This window comes from Oncorhynchus keta, chromosome 13, assembly GCF_023373465.1.
Source record: "Oncorhynchus keta strain PuntledgeMale-10-30-2019 chromosome 13, Oket_V2, whole genome shotgun sequence".
Classification (NCBI taxonomy): Eukaryota; Metazoa; Chordata; class Actinopteri; order Salmoniformes; family Salmonidae; genus Oncorhynchus; species Oncorhynchus keta.
The window spans coordinates 16306988-16329087 of record NC_068433.1 but is presented as its reverse complement, the minus strand read 5'-3'; the positions used below and the strand labels follow the sequence as shown (position 1 = coordinate 16329087).

General features: G+C 43.1%; 3 protein-coding genes across 8 annotated transcripts; 2 read left to right on the top strand and 1 right to left on the bottom strand.

Annotated features, from left to right (window-relative positions):
- Positions 1-891: 891 nt before the first annotated feature.
- Positions 892-7266, bottom strand: LOC118391954 (tapasin-like). Its single transcript, XM_035783474.2, has 7 exons — positions 7102-7266; positions 5902-6078; positions 4148-4423; positions 3619-3951; positions 3111-3419; positions 2800-2868; positions 892-2639 (listed from the first exon to the last, which is right to left on the bottom strand). Exons 1-7 carry the CDS (start codon positions 7142-7144, stop codon positions 2614-2616), a joined length of 1233 nt encoding a protein of 410 aa, XP_035639367.1. The 5' UTR covers positions 7145-7266; the 3' UTR covers positions 892-2613.
- Positions 7267-7298: 32 nt separating this feature from the next.
- LOC118391956 (tRNA methyltransferase 10 homolog A-like) lies at positions 7299-13805 on the top strand. Its single transcript, XM_035783481.2, has 7 exons — positions 7299-7731; positions 10256-10421; positions 10623-10694; positions 10809-10883; positions 11395-11544; positions 11782-11887; positions 13273-13805. The coding sequence occupies exons 1-7, from the start codon at positions 7559-7561 to the stop codon at positions 13461-13463; spliced, it is 933 nt and encodes a 310-aa protein (XP_035639374.1). The 5' UTR covers positions 7299-7558; the 3' UTR covers positions 13464-13805.
- A 221-nt stretch (positions 13806-14026) lies between these two features.
- spata6l (spermatogenesis associated 6-like) lies at positions 14027-21572 on the top strand. 6 transcript variants are annotated; one of them, XM_052459456.1, is made up of 11 exons: positions 14027-14279; positions 14750-14887; positions 15171-15219; positions 15501-15542; positions 16023-16147; positions 16389-16484; positions 16743-16961; positions 18867-19015; positions 19156-19249; positions 19914-20012; positions 20292-21572. In XM_052459456.1, exons 1-10 carry the CDS (start codon positions 14232-14234, stop codon positions 19983-19985), a joined length of 1032 nt encoding a protein of 343 aa, XP_052315416.1. In that variant the 5' UTR covers positions 14027-14231; the 3' UTR covers positions 19986-20012; positions 20292-21572. The 6 variants fall into 6 exon arrangements, with proteins under 6 accessions (XP_052315416.1, XP_035639369.1, XP_035639371.1 ...); XM_035783476.2 differs by having other exon boundaries at positions 14143-14279; positions 18762-19015; XM_052459457.1 differs by having other exon boundaries at positions 14270-14279; positions 14750-14915; positions 18762-19015.
- Positions 21573-22100: the final 528 nt, after the last annotated feature.

Here is a 22100-nt window from a genome sequence, read left to right as displayed (position 1 = left end):
GACAGCTTGGAAAATTCCAGAAAATAATGCCATGGCTTTAGAAGCTTCTGATAGGCTAATTGATATCTTTTGAGTTAATTGGATGACTGTGTATGTATTTCAAGGCCGACCTTCAAACTCAGTGCCTCTTGTCGTAGCAGAATCAGAATTAGTTAGGCAACATTGATAAATAAGATGTTTTATCTACTTTCAAAAATATGCTTATGTGGTAAAAGTCACTTGGGGCCCAGAGAGGGGAGAGGTCAGGATTGTCTTCATATGTGAGGGTATCTGTTAAACCATGTGAAGGGCTCCACAATGTCTGTACACCAGTCACTCCCTACTTTTCCCATTGGGGGGAGGAGTATGGCAGTGTCTGGAACCATTGTATGTCCCCTCTGATGTCAAAACTTGTCTTTCATAGTATATGACCTAGAGGCACACTCCTCTCAGGGAGCTTGTCCAGGGGTGGGTTGTATTTGAGATGGGAGTATCTAGAATTGACAATTGATATACGTCATTGGATGAGGTAATGTTTTGGTAATATGAAGTACCAAGAACGAGAAGTAGAACCTTGTCTTAGAGAGCAAACTGAACGATAATTTATAGCTAATGCCGTCTGGTGTGGTGTCTTTACTATCATTAAATTGAAGACTTAGTTTTTATCAAAGATTCCTGTAATTAGTATTACACGATTAAACTGAAAAATCATGTAACTGTAATTAACTAGGAAGTCGGGGCACCAAGGAAAGTATTCAGATTAAAGTTATAATTTCCCAATATAACCTTTCAGATATTTTCATATCTGATCAATAGTCTTCTGATTAATGATTTATTTAAACTCACGTTAGTCTCATTCCAAACGTCGTAAATTGTTGGTTATCTGCACGAACCCAGTCTTCACTATGAGTCATCCATACATCAATTGTCTTAAATAATTTATTTATTACTAACTAAGTAATTCACAGAAATGCATAAACAAACAAACATGGTAAATGTGGTTACATGAAATGATAGGAAAATGTGCCCTAGTAGGCTGAACCGGCATGGCGGCTTGTTAGACAAAGGAGAAGTGGGGTTCGACTAAGAAGTCACTACAGAGTTAATAATTGTAACAATCGAAATGCTAATCCTTTACACATGAACACTCACTCATTCGGGAACAATTGCAATGAATCAATATATTTACGCTCAGTGTGTCGTCTTGATCGCTGGTGAAAAGTATTTATTTTGTAGAATTGTCCGTCTCTCTCCCTCTGTCTTGGTTAGAGGGGATAGTTCAAAGCGAAATTCGTTATAGATGGATGTTTCGGCGGTTGTCGTTCTTCGCGTTCAATGATACCGAATTCCAAACTGAAGACTAGTAATTAATATCAAAGACTTGTTCTCATTCTGTCGGTATCGATAGTCTAAGAGTTTAACCACGTGGTATGGTTAAAATATTCAGCAATGGTCTGCAACCTTTAGCCATCTCATAATTGAGGTAAGCTCGGTCTGGGGATAATTTCTCAAAGTTGGGTTTTATTCGGAATGGCAAAAAAGGTCTGTCCCAGGATGTCTGAACCTAACTAGGCTCAGGAGCGGTCCTCTGATTAAGTTCAAATCCAATTCCCTTTGAGTTTTCCTTCATTAAACAGTCCAAAATCACATTTTAAAATTGTGTAAACAGTATCATACTCACTCATTCATCTTATACAACAATTCGATGTAAACCTTATATCTGGGGCTATTATATAAACAGCGTTATGGTAATGTGGCCACACCATCTCCCATGAGCTTCCCAAGTTGTGACAAACGGACCAGTTCGTAGCTGGATTCTTCACCGATCTTTTACACTTTCTCCGGAACATGAAATTTGTTCGTACCTCAATTTCTGTGAGGTGTAAGGATTTCCTTTGTCTCCATGAAAAACTACTCTCTGTAACTGTGTGTCCATGAGGTCTTCTCAGGAATTTAGGACCTCTGACCACAGCAGCCTAGTTATAGGAGGCAAGGGGGAGGCAGGGAGAGGGGGATGGGCTTGCTGTACCCAAAGAGGCCAACGTCATGATACTGGCTATGGGATACTCCTCTCTCAAGTAAAAGTCTTCCGTTTTCCTAAGACCTGTGGTTCGTCATTATGAGTTGAGAGGGGTGGATCTTTGCTATAAAAGATCTCAGTTGCCATTATGTTGACATTCTCAGAATTCATTTATAGACACTGAATTGATCTGAGAGTCAAAGGGCTATGGTGAAGCTCATATTATTAAAAGATTAAGTTTAAAGTATAACTCTGACTTGTGTGTGGTTTGTAAACTCTCCTTTCACTTAGTAATACAGGAAATTACCACGACACTCTTTGCTTGACATTATGATAAAATCAAAAGAAAACAGCCTCAGAATAAAACCACAGAATTTTTTTTGCAGACCTTCACACGTCTGGTTCATCCTTCGGAGCAATTTCCAAATGCCTGAAGGTACCATATTCATCTGTACAAACAATAGTACAACAGTATAAACACCATGGGATCACTCAGCCATCATGCCGCTCAGGAAGCTTACCAGAAACATTTGACCCACTGAGCAGCAAAAGGGGGACAAGGAGGTGGAGACTTTCTTGTTTCGTCTTTCTTTTATCGTCTTTGTACTGTCTTGTTAAAAATAACGCCGTCTTGTTACTGCTGTGAAAGAAAATAATTTGTCCTCACAGTTAATCAACACTAATCCATTGAACAAGTTTACAGGTTAAAGAAACCAAAAGGATATTTTATCATTTGAGTGAACTATCAGTCATTCAAGCAGTGACTCAATGATTATGTCCACAGAGTAGGAAAGGCTCACCTATGAAAATTATCACAAAAATCAGGCATACCAGTCCAGGCAAGGTCAGATGAATCCAAGTCCAACAGCCTGATAAGATTCATCACAGGTTAAATATATAATATTACATTCACACAGAGGATCTACTCCTAACATTTGAACAGAAATGTCCTCTAAAAACCTGCTCTGTTTAAGTCATCTGTAGGTGTCTTCTAACTAGGCTGTTGTTCTGACCATCTTTTGCTTTTACTTATTTTGCATCACTTTGTGACTGGTGCTGATATGTATAGGGCTTTATACATTGGATTGATTGATTGATTGATTGATCTCACCTGGGCCGATAATGCTCTTGTGGATGTACAGACCTTGCAGGGAGACGTGTGACACTCTACAGGAATATATTGCGCACCCCGAGTCCTGAGGGGAGGGCCGCAGCCGGACGAAGGCTGCCACAGAGTGAGTATCGTCATGATGTTGGAGGTGACTAGAGCGCAAGATGTTCCCCAGCTTCTCAGGCCGTTGACCACTGCTAGTCTCCTTGAAAAGGTCAATCTCCACATCCAGGGGGTAAAAGCCATTAGCCTCACACACTACGCTGGGGATCTGCTCCTCCTTTGCGGTCAAAGAAACATCAGGAGGCTCTGAGGGAGGAGAAGAGTGAAACACAAAAGATGGGCATCTAGTGACTGCCATGCACCTGTGTGATTATTTAAAGTTGCACTTCCTCAAGTCATTAAGACATTTTCAATGATTTCAATTCACTTCCTGATTTGACTGAATTGAAAACTAAATTGACCCCAACACAGTGAGCTGCCTCCCTCATACCCACAGAGGTCTCACCTATGATGTGCAGCGTGATGTCCACACTCCCGTTGAGTGGGGGTACGCGGACGGAACACACGTACGTCCCCTCACTGCTCACCTTGGTGATGGGCACAGTCAGGGAGGCATCCCCCCCGGCAATGCCCTTCACTGCCACCCCGCTGCCCTCTGTCTGATCTGAGCGGCTGGAGTAGCTGAACAGCTTGGTCCGGCGCCCTCCGCGCCGCTGAAAATGCCACTCGACTGTAAGGTGAGGGACCTTGTGGTCCACAGCAAACTGACAATGCAGGGTCGTCTCTTTCTGCAGGCCCACCCGCACGGAAGGAGAGCGGGTCATAAGCACCATCACAGCTACATAAAGACAGGCCACAGGGAGAGTGTGAGGAAGGTAAGGGCAATAGAGGAAAGGTACACAGGCAGATCTTAGGTTGGACCACTGCCATACATACCTGTATAAAATCATAGACACAAGAGTATATGTTAAAGTGTATGCAGGAATTGTATGCATGTCCACAATACAAAATAAATCCATTGGTCTGCACCATACCGGAGGCGCTTATTTTTTCTTTAACTCCGATGGTGAACCAGCTGAAGAAGTCTTGCTGGTGGGTCGACAAGGTCGTGGCCGGGGTGACTCTGAGGAAGGAGGTGATGTTGAAGAGGCCTGCGGTGTGCCGCAGTGTGCAGGTGAACCAAATGTCGTGCCCTGTTCCTCCCAGGCTTGGCCAGCGCACACGGCTCATCCCTTTGCTGTACCTGTGGATGTCACACTGCAGTCGATCCACCGGACCCTCCACAAACTTCCTCATATCCACCTTAGATGCTGGGGAAGATACATCTGGGTTAGAATTCCAACAAACACAAGTAGCAGAAAAACAGTGACTTTGTATCTAAGTTGTTTCTCTTACTCAGGGTTGTTGTGGTAGAAAATGTGTGGATAATCCCAGAGCCCTACACTCTTTGAAAAAGGGTTCCAAAAGGGTTATTTGGCTGTCCCCATAGGACCGTGGTGGCCAACAGGGCGACAATAAAGGCTTTCACTCCTTTTTCCCCCCACTGTTGGCATTAGGTGCAATTGATTCAGACGACCTGCGCACCGGACCGGGTAAGCAACATGTTCCCATTTTTAACCATTTAATGTCACACCGGGTATGTGTGTCTAAATCGAGTGTGCCTACTGCGATGGCCAATTATTTGACAGTGTCTCTGTGGTCATGGTTTTAAATGTTTAATTCAGCACTGTCACTGTTTTTAATCAACACTATTACAAAACAAACTATTCTCTGTACTTCCACTCACGCTACAATGTATGAGTAGCCAAGTGTATCGATAGCCCTGCGTTTTTACTATTATTAGCAGCTCACGTGTTTATTTTAATATCGAGGAATATTTCACATTCTCTTGTCAAAGGAACGACAGAAGTTTGTGCATGAGGCAGATGTGGTGCTACTCCAGTTTCGCCATTGTTTGGAAGACGGTGTCCCCCCGCTCTGTTCAGTCTCACCGGAGGCCTCTCCTTAGACTAATGGCGTGTTCATAAAAACTGGGAACTCAGAAATGTCAGATTTCAGTGTGTTCAAGACAACTGGGAAGTCGGGGAAAAAAAGTGATCCTACTGGGAAAAAGTAGTTTTGAAAGGTCATCTAACTCGGAATTCAAGTTGGAACCTTGGGCATCTTTCATGAGGTCCGACTTTCCGACCTTGAAGATCACTGACATCTAGATTTGACCCCCCATCAGTCCAGTAAAATAAAAAGCTAATTATTTACATTTATGCTACACAAGTGCTACAACAACTGATCTATTTTGTTATCAAAGCTTGAGTTTTGAAATATAATATGGTCTAAGAATAACAATATTGGCAGGCCAGGCATAGAGCTAATATGCTGTGATCATGTATATTAGTCATACAGCCCAAACATAATGCCTACAGAACAGTTTATAGGTTAATGTTATTTTGTTTAAAATTTAAAATAAAATAAAAATCAGAGCAGTGATCTTGACTCCTCATAAAAGGTTTGTGAACACTGCCATAGGACTAGGAGAACCCTTTTTGGTTCCAGATACAACTCTTTTGGCTTCTGTGTAGAACCCTCTGGGGAAAGGGTTCTAACTGGAACCAAAAAGGGTTCTTCAAAGGGTTATCCTATAGGGAAAGACAGGAAAAAGGTGCTAAGAATGTATAAACCATGCCAATCGCTCTGGATAAACCCTAATGCAAAACACACAGTGTAATAGGTGTGTAAAGTAATGACAAAATAAACATAGTATTTGAGTTTAGGCTCCACGGATCTGACTCACCTGCAACAAGGAATGTGATTGAGTCAGACAACAAAGCGCTGTTCCCCGAGTTGTCAAACTGCAACACGGCATCTCTGTAGCTGTTATTACTTTCAATGTGTCCCTCAGCATTTGTCCATACATACTCATCTGTCAGTCGACAGCGCAGCCACTGCACCTGTAGGAATCCTAGCACACCTGGGAAGAATATAGAATGGGGCTAAGCGATTAAACGACATTTCATTTCGGTTGTTTTTTGTATGGTTAGTAAACAAGTAGGCCTAATTTACTAACTACCGACGTTGGATTAATTACTTGAAATTCATTTAGATTTTTTGTTCAGCGCAAGAAACGTAGTAATTAACCATAAAAAAAAACAATTCATTGCGGCAGTTTATTCCTGCTCAAACGGATCAGAGAGGAAAGAGGCGAAGCGAGAGGTTTCACTCTCGGCAAAATCTGTCCAAAATAAACCCAATGGGTTTCCTATGGGTTTCTACCTAGCTTGTCGCATGCCTTCCCGTCTTTGGGACAACGCCTCCCATTGTTAGGGCGGAGACATGAGCGTCTCGTCATTATATAATGATATATAATTATGTCACTATATAATGATCTTTGGACGTAAGGTTAGCGATACACACAGACCGTCTGAAATAGGAATGTACACAACACAACGATGAGAAGGACAGAGACAGTTCGTGAAAGTATGATTTATCTACTTTGAAGAACTAGTCAAATGATTTCTTTAGACAACTCTGCAGCATAATTAGGCGGGCTAGCTAAATAGGATAACTACGGTATGGGGAGGACATTATGTTAGATGGCCTGGCTGGGTGACTGTTACTGTCTGAGCAGAGTTGATTACTTTAAGGAATGACAAATAATAAAGTCACCAAATAAAAACTAAGTAATATACACTAAATAAATATTGTATTATTTCATAGTCATTTCCTATGTTTCTATTGATGTCTACCCAATGTTTTGGCAATTGAATGTTCATTATTTTAATTTAAATGCTGTATTTTATAATGCATTTTATGTTTTTTTAAATCGAAAACCATGATATTTAAATAAAAAAATCAACAAACCGACCTAAAAAAAAAACAGTAATCGCTCAACACTAATAGGGAGGTTGTGAACCGCCACAACAGGGATGAAAGATAGCATAAAGGGTAAACAGAAAATAATAATATTAATAACATAATATATGTTCTAATTTACCTGCATATGGAATTAAACAAAGGAGAACAGTGAAGATTTTCATGTTGTACAATATCTCCTCTCTCGTTGCAACTGAAACAAGTTAAACTAGTTTTAGAAGTTTTACTTTCATTTCTACCACCATAGTGTGCATAGATAGATTGAACCTAGATCTTTGGCTAGCCGCAGAGCGTCATAAATTGTGCGACTTTGCGGAAGACGGTGAGGATACACTGTGGAGCAACGGAAAAGGGTATATGTGGAATGGACAGACTGACAGGGAACATTTAGCCAATGTATTATGTTTTTATAGGGTAGTTAAAAAAATAAAACCATTAGTTAGCAAATGTGTGTGTGAATTATTATATGCATGTGGTTGGTAAGCTTTACTTTCCCAGTAGTACGTGCATTTGAACACTAGCTAGCTAGTAGTAGCGACAACCAGGCTGTTTGCAACATAAGTAAAAACACACGACCAATGTCCAGCGAATATTTAACACCGTCAAATGAGAAGAATGATGTTGCCAGTGCCACTGAGAATAAGGATGGACAGAGCAGTGCTAATAATGGAGAAACCGAGACTCTTTCAAAAAAACAGAGGAAGAAGCTTATGAGGCACCAGAAATGGGAGGAGGAGAGGAACCTTCGTAAGTAAGTAGCTAACTAGGTATACGTTACTGTTTTAAGTGTTAAGTAATGTTTTCAATAAAAACTTCCCCTGATGCATTCACTTAGGCTACTTCTTTGTGATTATGTACATAGTGACCCATTATTGACTTAACAGTAAGACATCATCATACTGCTTACAAAAATTAACAACAACAGAATTCAACTCTACATAGATTGCCACTATTGACTTATGGCAAGTTGTGCCTTGAAGCATGCCCACATGATACATTTTTAATGTTGATTTTTGTAAGCAGGAAGTGCCTTGTTGTGTATGATCATGTCGTATTGAAATTATCACAGAAATTTGCTTCCTGTAGCACAAACTCCATAATGTTCTGGGACACTAAAAGTCCATGGAGAATAAGAGCACCTCTTCCCAGCTGCCCACTGTATTGAGGCTAGGAAACACTGTAACCACTGATAAATCCACGATAATTGAGAAATTCAATAAGCATTTTTCTACGGCAGGCCATGCTTTCCACCTGGCTACAACTACCCCGGTCAACAGATCTGCACCACCCACAGCAACTTGCCCAAGCCTCCCCCATTTCTCCTTCACCCAAATCCAGATAGCTGATGTTTTGAAAGAGCAGCAAAATCTTTACCCGTACAAATCAGCTGGGCTAGACAATCTGAACCCTTTCTTTCTAAGATTATCCGCCGCAATTGTTGCAACCCCCTGTTCAACCTCTTGTATCATCTGAGATTCCCAAAGATTGGAAAGCTGCTGTGGTCATCCCCCTCTTCAAAGGGGGAGACACTCTAGACCAAAGGTGTTACAGACCTTTATCTATCCTACCCTGTTCTTCTAAGGTTTTAGTTAACTTGGCTTTCAAACAGATCACCAACCATTTCGAATCCCACGGTAACTTCTCCGCTATGCAATCTGGTTTCCGAGCTGGTCATGGGTGCACCTCAGCCACGCTCAAGGTCCTAAACGATATCATAACCACCATCGATAATAGACAATACTGTGCAGCTGTATTCATCAACCTTGCCAAGGCTTTCGGCTGTCAATCACCATATTCTTATTGGCAGACTCAACAGCCTTGGTTTCTCAAATGACTGCCTCCCCTGGTTCACCAACTATTTCTCAGAGTTCAGTGTGTCAAATCAGAGGGCCTGTTGTCCGGACCTCTGGCAGTCTCTATGGGGGTGCCACAGGATTAAATTCTCGGGCTGACTCTTCTCGCTGTATACATCAATGATGTCGCTCTTGCTGCTGGTGATTATCTGATCCACCTCTACGCAGACGACACCATTCTGTATACTTCTGGTCTTTCTTTGAACACTGTGTTAACTAACCTCCAGACGAGCTTCAATGCCATACAACTCTCCTTCCGTGGCCTCCAACTGCTCTTAAATGCAAGTAAAATTAAATGCATGCTCTTCAACCGATCGCTGCCCGCCTGTCCAGCATCACGACTCTGGACGGTTTTGACTTAGAATATGTGGACAACTACAAATACCTAGGTGTCTGGTTAGACTGTAAACTCTCCTTCCAGACTCCCATTAAGCATCTCCAATCCAAAATTTAAAAATAGGTTTCCTATTTCGCAACAAAGCATCCTTCACTCATGCTGCCATACATACCCTCTTAAAACGGACCATCCTACCGATCCTTGACTTCGGCGATGTCATTTACAAAATGGCCTCCAACACTCTGCTCAGCAAATTGGATGCAGTCTATCAGTGCCATCTGTTTTGTCACCAAAGCCTCATTCTATCCACCACTGCGACTTGTATACTCTCTTTGGCTGGCCCTCGCTTCATATTCATTGCCAAACCCACTGGCTCCAGGTCATCTATAAGTCTATGCTAGGTAAAGCCCCACCTTATCTCAGCTCACTGGTCACCATAGCATCCCCCACCCGTAGCATGCGCTCCAGCAGCTTTATATTTCACTGGTCACCCCAGAGCCAATTCCTCCTTTGGCCTGCCTTTCCTTCCAGTTCTCTGCTGCCAATGACTGGAATGAATTGTAAAAATCACTGAAGCTGGAGAATCATATCTCCCTCACTAACTTTAAGCACCATCTGTCAGAGCAGCTCACAGATCATTGCACCTGTACATAGCCCAACTGTAAATAGACCATCCATCTACCTCATCCCCACATTGTCCCACTCTCTTTGCACCCCAGTATCTCTACTTGCACATTCATCTTCTGCACATCTATCACTCCAGTGCTTAATTTCTAAATTGTAAGTAGTTCGCCACTACGGCCTATTTATTGCCTTACCTCCCTAATCTCACTTCATTTGCACACACTGTATATATATTTTTTTCTATTGTGTTATTGACTGTACTTTTTGTTTATTCCATGTGTAACTCTGTTTGTGTCGCACTGCTTTGCTTTATCTTGGCCAGGTCGCAGTTGTAAATGAGAATTTGTTCTCAACTGGCCTGCCTGGGTAAATAAAGGTGAAATAAAAATATTGTCTGATCTTTTATAGTGTCATGAAATCCTTCCATTTGAATAACTTTTTGTTTTTGGTGTGCTACCCAGGCAGAAGCGAAAGGAGAAGAGGCAGAAGAGGAGCCTTGAGAGGAAGAATCAGGGGGAGGAGGGAGGGGAGTTTGTGGGCCGGAAGCATTTGAGGAAAGAGGTGACACCCAGTAGCCCTCTGAGACTGGTGATAGACTGCAGCTTCGACAACCTCATGATGTTTAAGGTGGGCTGTCAGGGCCCCTGTGGTCAGTAGGGCACAATTTTGTGGAATGTCCTGATAGAAAAATATTATGTAGAACAGATATTAAACTCAGACATGTAGAGTAAAGAATCATGACATTTCTGTTTGTCTGCAACGTTCCATGTAAATACAAGAAAGGAACAGTATTGAATCCTGTGTTTATGTATTGTCTCCCCTGTGTAGGATGTTAAGAAGCTCCATAAACAAATCCAGAGATGTTATTCAGTTAACAGACGAGCGGCGCACCCTGTTCAGGTCAGTCTACCTGCCCCACAGGACATTGCCATCATCGTCATCCCCTGCAACATCAACCTCCACTGAAGTCAAGTGATTCAAGACTCAAGTGGTGTATTTTCTCTCTTCTCCTAGTTTTATTTAACCAGCCTTGGTGGACAGCTGAAGCAAAACATGGATAAGACTGATGAAGGATGGGTTAACTGGAAGGTGAGTGTACAAAGTCAGTTAGTTTGAATACGCACACAGGCAATGCATGTTGAAATGACCAAGGGAAATACAGAGCGGTGTGTTTTTCACAGGTACGCTGCGCGTGATGCACTGCGTTTGCGTATATACCGATAGCGAGTAATGTAAATCCTCAATGTCTAGTGAGAGTTTCCATATTTAAACTTCTGGTGAAAGGTAGGCAAGAATCTTGTCTAGTGGGACAACATATCTAGTCTGTGTTTTGAGCTGAGTGCTGGGTGCAACTGAATGCATTCACAAGTCAACGCCTCTCCCAAACACATTCCATCAGATGCCAACCCATTATATTTGGGGGCGATTTAACCCATTTGAATATCCCACTACTGAGGGATGTAATCTGGGTGGTTAAAGAGAGCTTTATAACTGGAGGAAGAGTAAGGTGTCATTAGGCCGTAGGACTTCTATAGGTGAAGAGGGAAAGGCTGCAAATTACATCAACACCTGATACCTTCTGTGTGTGTGTCCGGGGCAGGATATAACGGTCAAAACAGAGGCGTACCATGAGGTGGTGGTCAAGGAGGAGCTGGTGTACTTGACCTCTGACTCTCCCAATGTGCTGACAGAGCTGGATGAAACCAAGGCCTATGTCATCGGAGGCCTGGTGGACCACAACCACCACAAGGTCTGTACCACAATTACCTAGAATATTTAGAAGATATGTTCGATTGCCACAGGACACCGAAAATATAAATATTTTTATCTAATAGATTGGGTGTGTTGACCAGGAAGTCAAGACGTCCAGTTCCAAATCGCCCCTCTACCCCTAGACACTTTGCGTAGATCTGAGACCATTAAATGGAGCCCTCTTCAGGTCCTATGTTTCTCAGTTGTTGGTCTGACCTTTAACCTTGTCCTATAGGGCATCACCTTTAAACGGGCTCAGGAGCTGGGGATTGACCACGCACAGCTCCCACTGAACAGCTTTGTCAAGATGAATAGCCGCAAAGTGCTGGCGGTCAACCACGGTGAGGAACTATCCTAATGACACCAACTCCATTTACTGTGGCCTAGTCATGTGGTATTGACCCTTATGAAATGATTTTTTACAGAGCATTAGTGGTCCACTACATGACCAAAAGTATGTGGACACCTGCTCATCAAACATCTCATTCCAAAATCATGGAAAATAATAAGTTGGTCCCCCCTTTTGCGATAACAGCCTCCACACATCTGGGAAGGCTTTCCACCAGATGTTGAAACATTGCTGCAGAGGCTTTCTTCCATTCAGCCACAATAGCATTTGTGAGGTCAAGCACTGATGTTGGGCGATACGGTCGGGCTAGTAGTCTACTTTCCAATTCATCCCAAAGGTGTTCGATGGGGTTGAGGTCAGGGCTCTGCGCAGGCCAGTCAAATTCTTCCACACCGTTATCAAACCATTTCTGTAAGGACCTCGCTTTCTGCATGGGGGTATTGTCATGCTGAAACAGGAAAGGGCCTTCCCCAAACTGTTGCCACAAAGTTGGAAGTACAGAATCATCTGGAATATCATTGTATTCTGTAGCTTTAAGATTTCCCTTCACTGGAACTAAGGGGCCTAGCCCAAACCATGAAAGACAGCCCCAGAGCATTATTCCTCCTCCACCAAACTTTACAGTTGGCAAAATGCATTCAGGCAGGTGGCATTCTCCTGGCATCTGCCAAACCATGATTGGTCCGTGGGACTGCCAGATGGTGAAGCGTGATTCATCACTCCAGAGAACGTGTTTCCAGTGCTCCAGAGTTCAAAGGAGGCGAGCCTTTACACCACTCCAGCCGACTCTTGGCATTGCGTATGGTGAAATTAGGCTTGTGTGTGGCTGTTCGGCCATGGAAACCCATTTCATAAAGCTCCCAACAAACCGTTATTGTGCCGACGTTGCTTCCAGAGGAAGTTTGGAACTCGGTAGTGAGTGTTGCAATTGAGGACAGAGGATTTTTACGCGCTACAGCACTCAGTGGTCCCATTCTTTGAGCTTGTGTGGCCTACCATTTCGCGGCTGAGCCGTTGTTGCTCTTTTGAGTTTCCACTATACAATAACAGAGCTTACAGTTGACCGGGTCGTCTCTAGCAGGGCAAAACATTTTATGAAACTCACTTGTTGGAAAGGTGGCATCTTATGACGGTGCCATGTTGAAAGTCACAGCTTTTCAATAAGGCCATTCTACTGCCAATGTTTGTCTATGGTGATTGTATAGCTGTGTGCTCGATTTTATACACGTCAATAACGGGTGTGGCTGAAATGGCCAAATCCACTTATTTGAAGGGGTGTCCACATACTTCTGTATATGAAGTTTATGTGATAGAATTAATGTGCTCAGGATTTATTTTTATTTATGAATTTATAAGTGTTTGTGTTCCCTGGCACAGTGTTTGAGATCATACTGGTGTACCTGGAGAAAGGGAACTGGCAGGAAGCCTTCTTCACTGTCTTGCCTCTAAGGAAAGGGGCCATTCCCCTGGGCCAGGAGGGCATAGCCACGGAGGATGAGGAGGAATCTGACAGAGACGCAGAGACGGTCACACCGAACACAACGGGCAACGAACAGGACCAACAGTAGAACGTACAGGGATGACAGGACACACTGCAGTCGGAAGACGCCCCTAAATATGAGTGCAGCATAGCTGTGTCCTAATATGAATTATCGATTGCAAAATGGTTGATTTAGTGAGTTTTGTATTTATTTAGCCGAATTATAGCTCTTTTTTTAGTCAATGTTTTAATAACACAAAATTTCTGTTTTCAACTTTATTTAATGGAAGATATTTTACTTGGAGTGCTTATAGTAAGTGAACAAGTCGTACATATCTGCAGTTCTATGTTCTACCTTCAGACCTATTCTTGATGCTCTGCAGCAAGCCTTGTTTCATTAAAATGTAAAAAAATATATACTTACAAAGCAGACTGGTATTACTGGAATAAAAATATTCTCCATATGTAAAAATGACTACTGTTACACAGGTCAGTCCCTGGATGGGAGACCAGATGCTGCTGGAAGTGGTGTTGGAGGGCCAGTAGGAGGCACTCTTTCCTCTGGTCTAAAAAAAAAGATCCCAATGTAAAATAAGGGTTAAAATAAATGGGCAAAAAGAAATCTCAATGTAAAAAAGGGTTAAAATAAAATATTTGGTCATTCTACAGGAGAATCCTAGTGGTATACAGTAGTGCCTACTACCCTCTTGTGGCCAAGGAAAGATAATGCACCTAAAATAATTTGGTTGAAACCGGAAGTTTCAGACGCCATGGAAACACATGACGCTGACCTGTGCTGCTAAATTAATAGCTAGCTAGCATCAAACGAATAGCGTCACCATCAAACTTGAAATTAATGTCTCGGAAAGCAATGAAAGTGGTAGTTGACTTACAGTTTAGAGCGGTAAGACATTTTTGTTAATGCAACCAGCTAGCGACCTGCTTCCCAGGTAGTAGTTTACTTGTGGAGCGTCGTGTACAGTGGTGCATATAAATTGGCTGTCTTGAGACTTAACTCAACTGTCTCTGTTCAAACACACTAGCTAACTTTAGTTTGTAAGCTTTCATGCAAGATCTATACATAACAGTAATGACATTCGGTGATATATTTGTGGGATCCACCCACTGTTTGATTTTGCCAGGCTATATAATTTTCATTTGCAGTTATTATGTAGCCTTGAGTGTATTGATACTACTGCCTATGCTATGAGGCCAGAGCTTTTATGGCACCACAGATGGTCATCATCGGAGAATTGTTGGTTCAAGCCCCAATTTGGATCTTGCTTTTCAATCGCTACATTAAACATGGTGAGCGTGTATCTGCAAAGCCGGTGTTGTTCATGACACCATAACCATTTATTCATTACATTTCAGGTATCATGCCCTGGTGTGCATTTGTCAGCAAAGGATGACATCTACCTCAGTGTGTGCTTCATGAGCCAATACCGCAAGTCTGTGTGTCTCCCCCCTGTCTTCCCTCTCCTGTTTCGAGAGAAGATGAGATTTGAGAAAGTGGGTTAATGTGATGCGTCTCTTCCTGGTGAGCTATCAGGAGTGCAGGTTTTTGTTCTACCCCAGCTCTTGCACAGTATAAACTCATCAGCTTTTCATCTGGGGGCATAATTTGTTGACTTAGAGCAGGGCTGGAACAAAAGCCTAAATTCCCTGTAGCTCTCTTGGATGCCAGGAGGTTGACACCATGCAGCGGTTCTATAAACTAGTAACAGATCAATTCTAAAATGGGAATGAACAAGATTTTCTAAATGAGATTTGTTCAGTTTCTGTTCACATCCAGGTGTTCCACTATGCTGTTGACCCAGGAGATGTTGCAGAGATGCTGGAATGTATGTTATATTTGATATACCTGTTGGCCAGTGGAGGCTGGTGGGGGGAGCTATAGGAAGATGGGCTGATTGTAATGGCTGGAATGGAATAAATGGAACAGTATCAAACAGAAACCACGTTTGACTCTTCCATTAATTTCATTCCAGCCATTACGATGAGCCCGTCCTCCTATAGCTCCTTCCACCAGCCTCCACTGCTTTCGGCCTATTTGATTAATTTTGCTACTACAATGTTGTATGCTCATATTCAACGACTGTGTGTTTGCTTATTTTCCCCCCAGATGAAACGGTCAAAGTTGAATTGGTACAGTTGATCCCCCCAGGTGCAGTAATCTTCAAAATGTTTAGAAATGACTTTGATCAAAATTTGTAAGCTAAGTGTTTAACTTTAACATGATACAGACACAGTCTAATACAGTGGTCCCCACCCCAGTCATCATGTACCCCCAACAGTACACATGTTTATTGAGGCCCCAGAAGAAGAAGAAACATCATCAGGCCCTCAATGAGTTAATTCAGGTGTTTTTTGTCTGGGGCTACAACAAAAATGTGTGCGGTTCGGGGTACTACAGGACCGGAGTTGGGAAGCACTGGCCTAATACACCATAAGCAAGTAGATCATATCATAATATGCCATGTAGCAGCTGCTTTTTATCCAAAACAACTTGCAGTACATTGGGTGCATACATTTTAGTATACGTGACCCCTGCAAGAAATTACCCCATGATCTTTGCGGTGTGTGCTTACTAACTAACTGAGCCACACAGGACTGCAGTGATTGACCTCTGTGTGCTTTGCTGCAGTGGGGGAGGCCCTGGCCTGCTTTGAGGAAGACGCCAGACGCTTCCTATTTCCAGAGCCCAAATTGGTTCCATCCTTCTCTGGAGTGGACAGAGAGGTTCTCATGACACGCTCCATTAGCTTCCCTGTAAGTAGAAGAGCGCTTACACCATCACTATGGAGAACCAGGCTGTAGTCCTGTTTCAGTGAGATGTATGAGACGGCGATGGTTCACTAGACACTGATTGATAGGTCCGATTAGGACAATACAGAGGCAGCGTACCTGCACAGAGTGGATACAATTTACGTTGATGCATTAAACTGCTCTTCAAACTAGTGAATTGGGCCAGTATCCATTCAAATGATCCACTCGCTCTCATCTTTCCCAGGGCATTGCTCCAAGGTTAGAGTTCTTCACCAGAACAACCATCAGTGAGTGCTCTGCGAACGCAGAGGTCAACAGCACCCATCTCAGGTCTCCAATGGTAATGCTTTCAGTTTACGTCATTAGCACTCTCCATAGACTTCCACTTAATGTTAACGTTTCTCTATTAGCCTGTTCCCAGATCTTTTTGTGCTTTCGTAACTCCTATGGTCACCATGATATGGGACCAGGCTAACCCATTGTAGGCCAATGTGCAGGACTTATTTTCAACCACTTATTCCCATTGGACCAAGGGCCAAGATTGAGAAACACTGAGCATATGGAATAATACTTTGCTCATTCACTCATTCGATCACAGAGGACAGTGGTGCCAAAGAAACACACTAAAAGGTCCCGAAAGGTACACCGGAGAGGCGATTGGGACGGTGCCTGGCGGGCACCAGTGATGCCCAGATCACGCTCCCTCTCTCCGTGCAAAGCCAGCCAGATGGACAGTTGTCATGGAAACATGGGGCGGCTGGCACAGCTCAGTTTGGGTTCCAGCTGGGATATAGATGAGGAGTTTTTACCCCGTCATGTAAGTATATTTTACATCTAGTGGTGTGAGCTGTCATGGTGAAAAATGACAGTATGACATCTGCTATGTCATGACAGCGAGTCAGCAACAAGTTCATACATAGTTGTATTTGTGTGTGTGTGTGTGTGTGTGTGTGTGTGTGTGTGTGTGTGTGTGTGTGTCAAATCAAATTTTATTAGTCACATGCGCCGAATATAAGAGATGTAGACCTTTAAGTGAAATGCTTACTTTCTAGCTCCTAACCAACAGTGCAGTTTAAAAAAAATAGGGATAAGAATAAGAAATCAAAGTGACAAGTAATTAAAGAGCAGCAGTAAAATAACAGTAGCGAGACTATATACAGGGGGGTACCGGTACAGAGTCAATGTGCGGGTCCACCGGTTAGCTGAGGTGATATGTACATATAGGTAGAGTTATTAAAGTGACTATGCATAGATGACAACATAGAGTGGCAGCGGTGTAAAAGAGGGGGACAAAGTAAATAGTCTGGATAGTCATTTGACTAGATGTTCAGGAGTCTTATGGCTTGGGGGTAGAAGCTGTTTAGAAGCCTGTTGGACCTAGACTTGGCTATCCGGTACCACTTTCCGTGCAGTAGCAGAGAGAACAGTCTATGAATAGAATGGCTGCAGTCTTTGACAATTTTTAGGTCTTTTCTCTGACACCGCCTGGTACAGAGGTCCTGGATGGCAGGAAGCTTGGCCCCGGTGATGTATTGGGCCGTACACACTACTCTCTGTAGTGCCTTGGAGGCTGAGTAGTTGCCATACCAGGCAGTGATGCAACCAGTCAGGATGCTCGCGATGGTGCAGCTGTAGAACCTTTTGAGGATCTGAGGACCCATGCCAAATCTTTTCAGGAATAGGTTTTGTCGTGCCCGATTCACGACTCAACCTGTTCCACTACAGCCTGTCAATGAGAATGGGTGCATGCTCGGTCCACAATCATCTCCTTTGTCTTGATCGTGTTACGGGAGAGGTTGTTGTCCTGGCACCACACGGCCAGGTCTCTGACCTCCTCCATATAGGCTGTCTTGTCGTTGATCAGGCCTACCACTATTGTGTCATCGGCAAACTTAATGATGGCGTTGGAGTCGTGAGTGAACAGGGAGTACAGGAGGGGACTAAGCACGCACCCCTGAGGGGCCCCTGTGTTGAGTTATTATTTGTATTTATTTTAACTAGGCAAGTCAGTTAAGAACAGGGGCAGAACGACAGATTTGTACCTTGTCAGCTCGGGGATTTGAACTTGCAACCTTCCGGTTACTAGTCCAACGCTCTCACCACTAGGCTACCCTGCCGCCCCAGGATCAGCGTGGCGGATGTGTTGTTACCTTACCACCTGGGGGTGGCCCGTCAGGAAGTCCAGGATCCAGCTGCAGTGTGTGAATGCCCATGAGTGTATGTGTGTGTATTAATGTATGGCATTATAGACAGCAGTTGGCAGAGAACAGCACTCTGTTATTTGAACTGAAGAATATTCCCAGGTGTGGTTTTATCCTCGACCCTACCCAGTCATGTGGTAATGATTCCCTGTACTGGGCATAACATCATTGAGATGATGACATTCACATTCAGTGGTGCAACTTTGTTGATGAAGGAAATAGGACATTGAACTCATCTCATCAATCCATCCACCTTTGGACACTTGCTCTAAATAAAATCAACCATTCATTCTGTTTGGAAAATGCTAGGATAATTTCAGGCTTTGGACTCCCAACTGAATCAAATAGTTTTTATTTTATTTTACTGTTGTTTTTTTACCCCCTGCTTTGCTCTACTCTTCTCCTCCTGTCCTTAGAAAAGCGACCCCTGGCTTGGGACTGGACACTCCCCTACACCCCACCTCTCCCCTGTCACGGCCAGACCCACCCTGACCACCGACTCCTCTCCTCGTCTCCCACAGTCCCTGTCCTCTGACACAGACAATCTCCTGGACTACCCACCAGGTCCAAGCCAACGGTGTTCCCTGGTTAACATAGGGAGATCCTCCACCGCTACACCCAGCCATTCCATGCTTTTGCACTCCTACAGGGAAAGCTCGAGACAAAATGGGTATGTCGAGCTTACATGAATGATTTTGATGTAAGATCTTGGCTCCTATAAGGAGCGTAATGCCATTGACAAATGTCCTCCATCTCAGTTGGTTCAGGCCTGACCCTGTCCTGATCCTTGTCTCTTATCTCTATGGACAGGTCACGCCCCAGCTCCCAGGGCATGTGGGAGGAGGTCCAACACCGCGTCCGAGGACTCCTTACCACCCCTAGAGCGGTGCACAGACTCGCCCATGTGAGTAAGACACATGTCGCGTTCATTTGGGTGCGTTGGAAACCATAACAGCAATCACAACAGCGATTTAACCTTGACACGATTGAACAGTAACTTAAATTGACCAGTTACTGCCAGCTTCATTGAGCTTTCCTGGCACAATGGAAGCAATAGAAATAGTTGTAAAATGGCCAACCCCACCCAGCTGCCACTCTAGACAGACTAGAACAAAAGCTAAAAGTAAAGCCTAGTATTTGAACCCAGGGCTGCAGTCATGCCTGATCCCTACACTTTGTTTGGAAGCTAATGTTTTGACTTGCCTCATCCTCGGCTCACATCACCCTCATTCCAAAATAGTTTTAGTATTAACAATTCCCTAAAAGTTTTGTGGCGTGTCTGGCTGCTGTAGATGGGGGAATAGACCAGATAGAAATGCAGAATCGGTCCATAAGGAACTGGAGCTCCAGCAGAATGACAGAAAGTCATATGCAGACTACATTGCTCCCTCTCCCCCTGACCCTCCTCTCTCTCTCTCTCTCCTTTCTCTTTGGCTATAGTGTGATGTAGTAAGACAGGTCTGTTTTCTTATTGTCAATGACAAGTTACTGTATCATAAACCAACTGGGATTAAGCTAGTTATGTGTATGTGTGAGAACTCAGTGCTAATGTATTGGTTGGTCCTCAGGGGGCCACAGACTCCGAGATAGACGAGGTCCTAGCCCGGAGGTCCATTTCCCCTAACCGATGCCCACCCTAGGGAGTCAGTGGGGAACGGCCTGGGAAGGTAAGAGGGAATAGTCAGATAGCCTCGCTGCACTGGCGTGTCACACTGTATTCAAACAAATCTCTTCTTCTTCCGAACATGAATTACCATGACAGTAGTGTATCACAATTATGATAACACAGTAGGATCCCCGGGCTTGATCTGCATTGGTATTGATCAATATTTATATATAATATTTACATTTCTGTACTGAATGACAGTAGAAGGCCCGTCTAGAAATATTTCAATCAAAGTTGACGCTCCGGGGATTTTGATTGGATTTATCTGCCTTATTTCCAGGGGTGCCGTTCACTCAACAACTTGAAGCTTTATCTTCTATACAACCAGTGAAGAAGCCAAAGTGTCCGGTTCATTTTGGCATTGATTTCATATGATAATGATGTCATAATTCACTCTGTGTGTGTGTTACGGTTAGCTGAAATGAAGTATTAAGGCATACATACGGTGGCTATTGAAGAGAAGTGATTGACCAGAATTCAAAGCATCTCATTATATTAACGCTAATGTTATTAGTCATTTTGTATGTTTATTTATGGTATTGAATTGAGGCAGAAACCATAGAAATGTATGTCATTATAGTCGTGTTCTGTGGACATGGTCATTTTGTGTGAATAAATCGTTTTGTGTTATCTAACAAAAATAAATAATGAATTTCTCACCCTATATTAAATGCACAGTATTTGAAAATATAAGCTACGGTACAGTAACATCATATTGTTACTCTTGGGTGTGTTCAGGAGAGTGAAACCTGCAGATAGAACTGTAACGTGCAGAGCGGACTGAGTTGCCTATTCTCCATGACAAAGAAGAATATCTGCTCGACACAATGTATATCTATCTGAACGTTGTCATGTCGCACCTTCCTGAATGAGCCTCTGGCCTCTAGCCAGCAAACGGGCTGACTTTGGAGTCCTCGGGTGCGTCGGTGGAAAGACATTAAAGGGGAATTATGGGTAGGTCGATAGTACTCTTTGTGGTCTAACATCACTCAGGGGAAATAGCCGGTTAGGTGATTATATATTACTGCACTAACTGCCTGCTTCAGGAACATTCTGTTCCATCACTGTGCCTTTCTAAGCTATGACCGTTCTATAGCTAGTCTAGAGGATCCAAAACCTTAACCTGTGGTATAATACAGTGACTGCAGTATTTCAAATGGTTTGCTAAGTCGTTCTTGTAGATAAAAACAAGGTTGTACAGTAACCAAAGGATGCACATCCAATGGTCAGATGCTGGACAGGAAGAAACAAGTAAATGAAAGCAGTAATGTCCACAACTCTAATTCCGCATTCTCAACCATTTCCAAAACCACTCAAAAAGAGAAACGCCCAAGTTATATTTTTCTTTATTAGCTTACATCTAGTACATGTTGATTCATATACTGAAGTCATGTGAACTGTACACACTTTAGCCATTGATTGTTGATCTCATCATAACGTGCTTTTGAAATGTACAGAAGAACCGGATTCACAAGCTTTATTTTGAGCCACATCTGATCAATAAAATGTTAGTTACGTCGCCCTTGACTTGCTTTCCTATACTCAATAACTCACCAACTTGAGAGATGTTCTATAAGAACGTTGTCTACTACCTCAAATTAGGCCCATATGCCTCTGTTATAGAACAAAAACAAGTCGTAGAGGTCAGATTGCAATGCACTGTAAAATGAAGAGGCAGTTTCAATAATCCCATGCCTCAAGGGATGATTTTTTATTTTTATTAAGGCTCATCTCTCTCAAGTTTAGCCTTTATTTAACAAGGCAAGTCAGTTAAGAACAAATTCTTATTTACAATGACGGCCTACCGGGGAACAGTGGGTTAACTGCCTTGTCTAGGGGCAGAATGACAGATTTTTTACCTGGTCAGCTCGGGGATTCAATTCAGCAAACTTTCGGTTACTGGCCCAATGCTCTTAACCACTAGGCTACCTGCTGGCCCAAAGTAAGGCTACACAAAGTTATTACATAATGAGCTGTTTGGAAGGCTTTGTATCTAACTAAGGTTTCATGGTTGATGTTGGAAGATGTACTAACTGCATTCAATTGAATTCCTGGATTCTACTGCTGGGTCTTCCAAAAAATTGCCTCA

What these genes read in the sequence shown, in the direction of transcription:
- LOC118391954 (XM_035783474.2), bottom strand. Translation starts at nt 7,144, where the DNA reads ATGAAAATCTTCACTGTTCTCCTTTGTTTAATTCCATATGCAG. An exon ending in TTGTTTAATTCCATATGCAG is followed by an intron (nt 6,079 to 7,101) that starts GTAAATTAGAAC and finishes TATTCTTCCCAG; the next exon opens with GTGTGCTAGGATTCCTACAG. An exon ending in AGAAAAAATAAGCGCCTCCG is followed by an intron (nt 3,952 to 4,147) that starts GTATGGTGCAGA and finishes GTCTTTATGTAG; the next exon opens with CTGTGATGGTGCTTATGACC.
- LOC118391956 (XM_035783481.2), top strand. Translation starts at nt 7,559, where the DNA reads ATGTCCAGCGAATATTTAACACCGTCAAATGAGAAGAATGATGTTGCC. An exon ending in TGGACCACAACCACCACAAG is followed by an intron (nt 11,545 to 11,781) that starts GTCTGTACCACA and finishes CTTGTCCTATAG; the next exon opens with GGCATCACCTTTAAACGGGC. An exon ending in AGTGCTGGCGGTCAACCACG is followed by an intron (nt 11,888 to 13,272) that starts GTGAGGAACTAT and finishes TCCCTGGCACAG; the next exon opens with TGTTTGAGATCATACTGGTG.
- spata6l (XM_035783476.2), top strand. Translation starts at nt 14,232, where the DNA reads ATGTCTCGGAAAGCAATGAAAGTGGTAGTTGACTTACAGTTTAGAGCG. An exon ending in GGTACAGTTGATCCCCCCAG is followed by an intron (nt 15,543 to 16,022) that starts GTGCAGTAATCT and finishes GCTTTGCTGCAG; the next exon opens with TGGGGGAGGCCCTGGCCTGC. An exon ending in AGGAGTTTTTACCCCGTCAT is followed by an intron (nt 16,962 to 18,761) that starts GTAAGTATATTT and finishes TCCTGTCCTTAG; the next exon opens with AAAAGCGACCCCTGGCTTGG.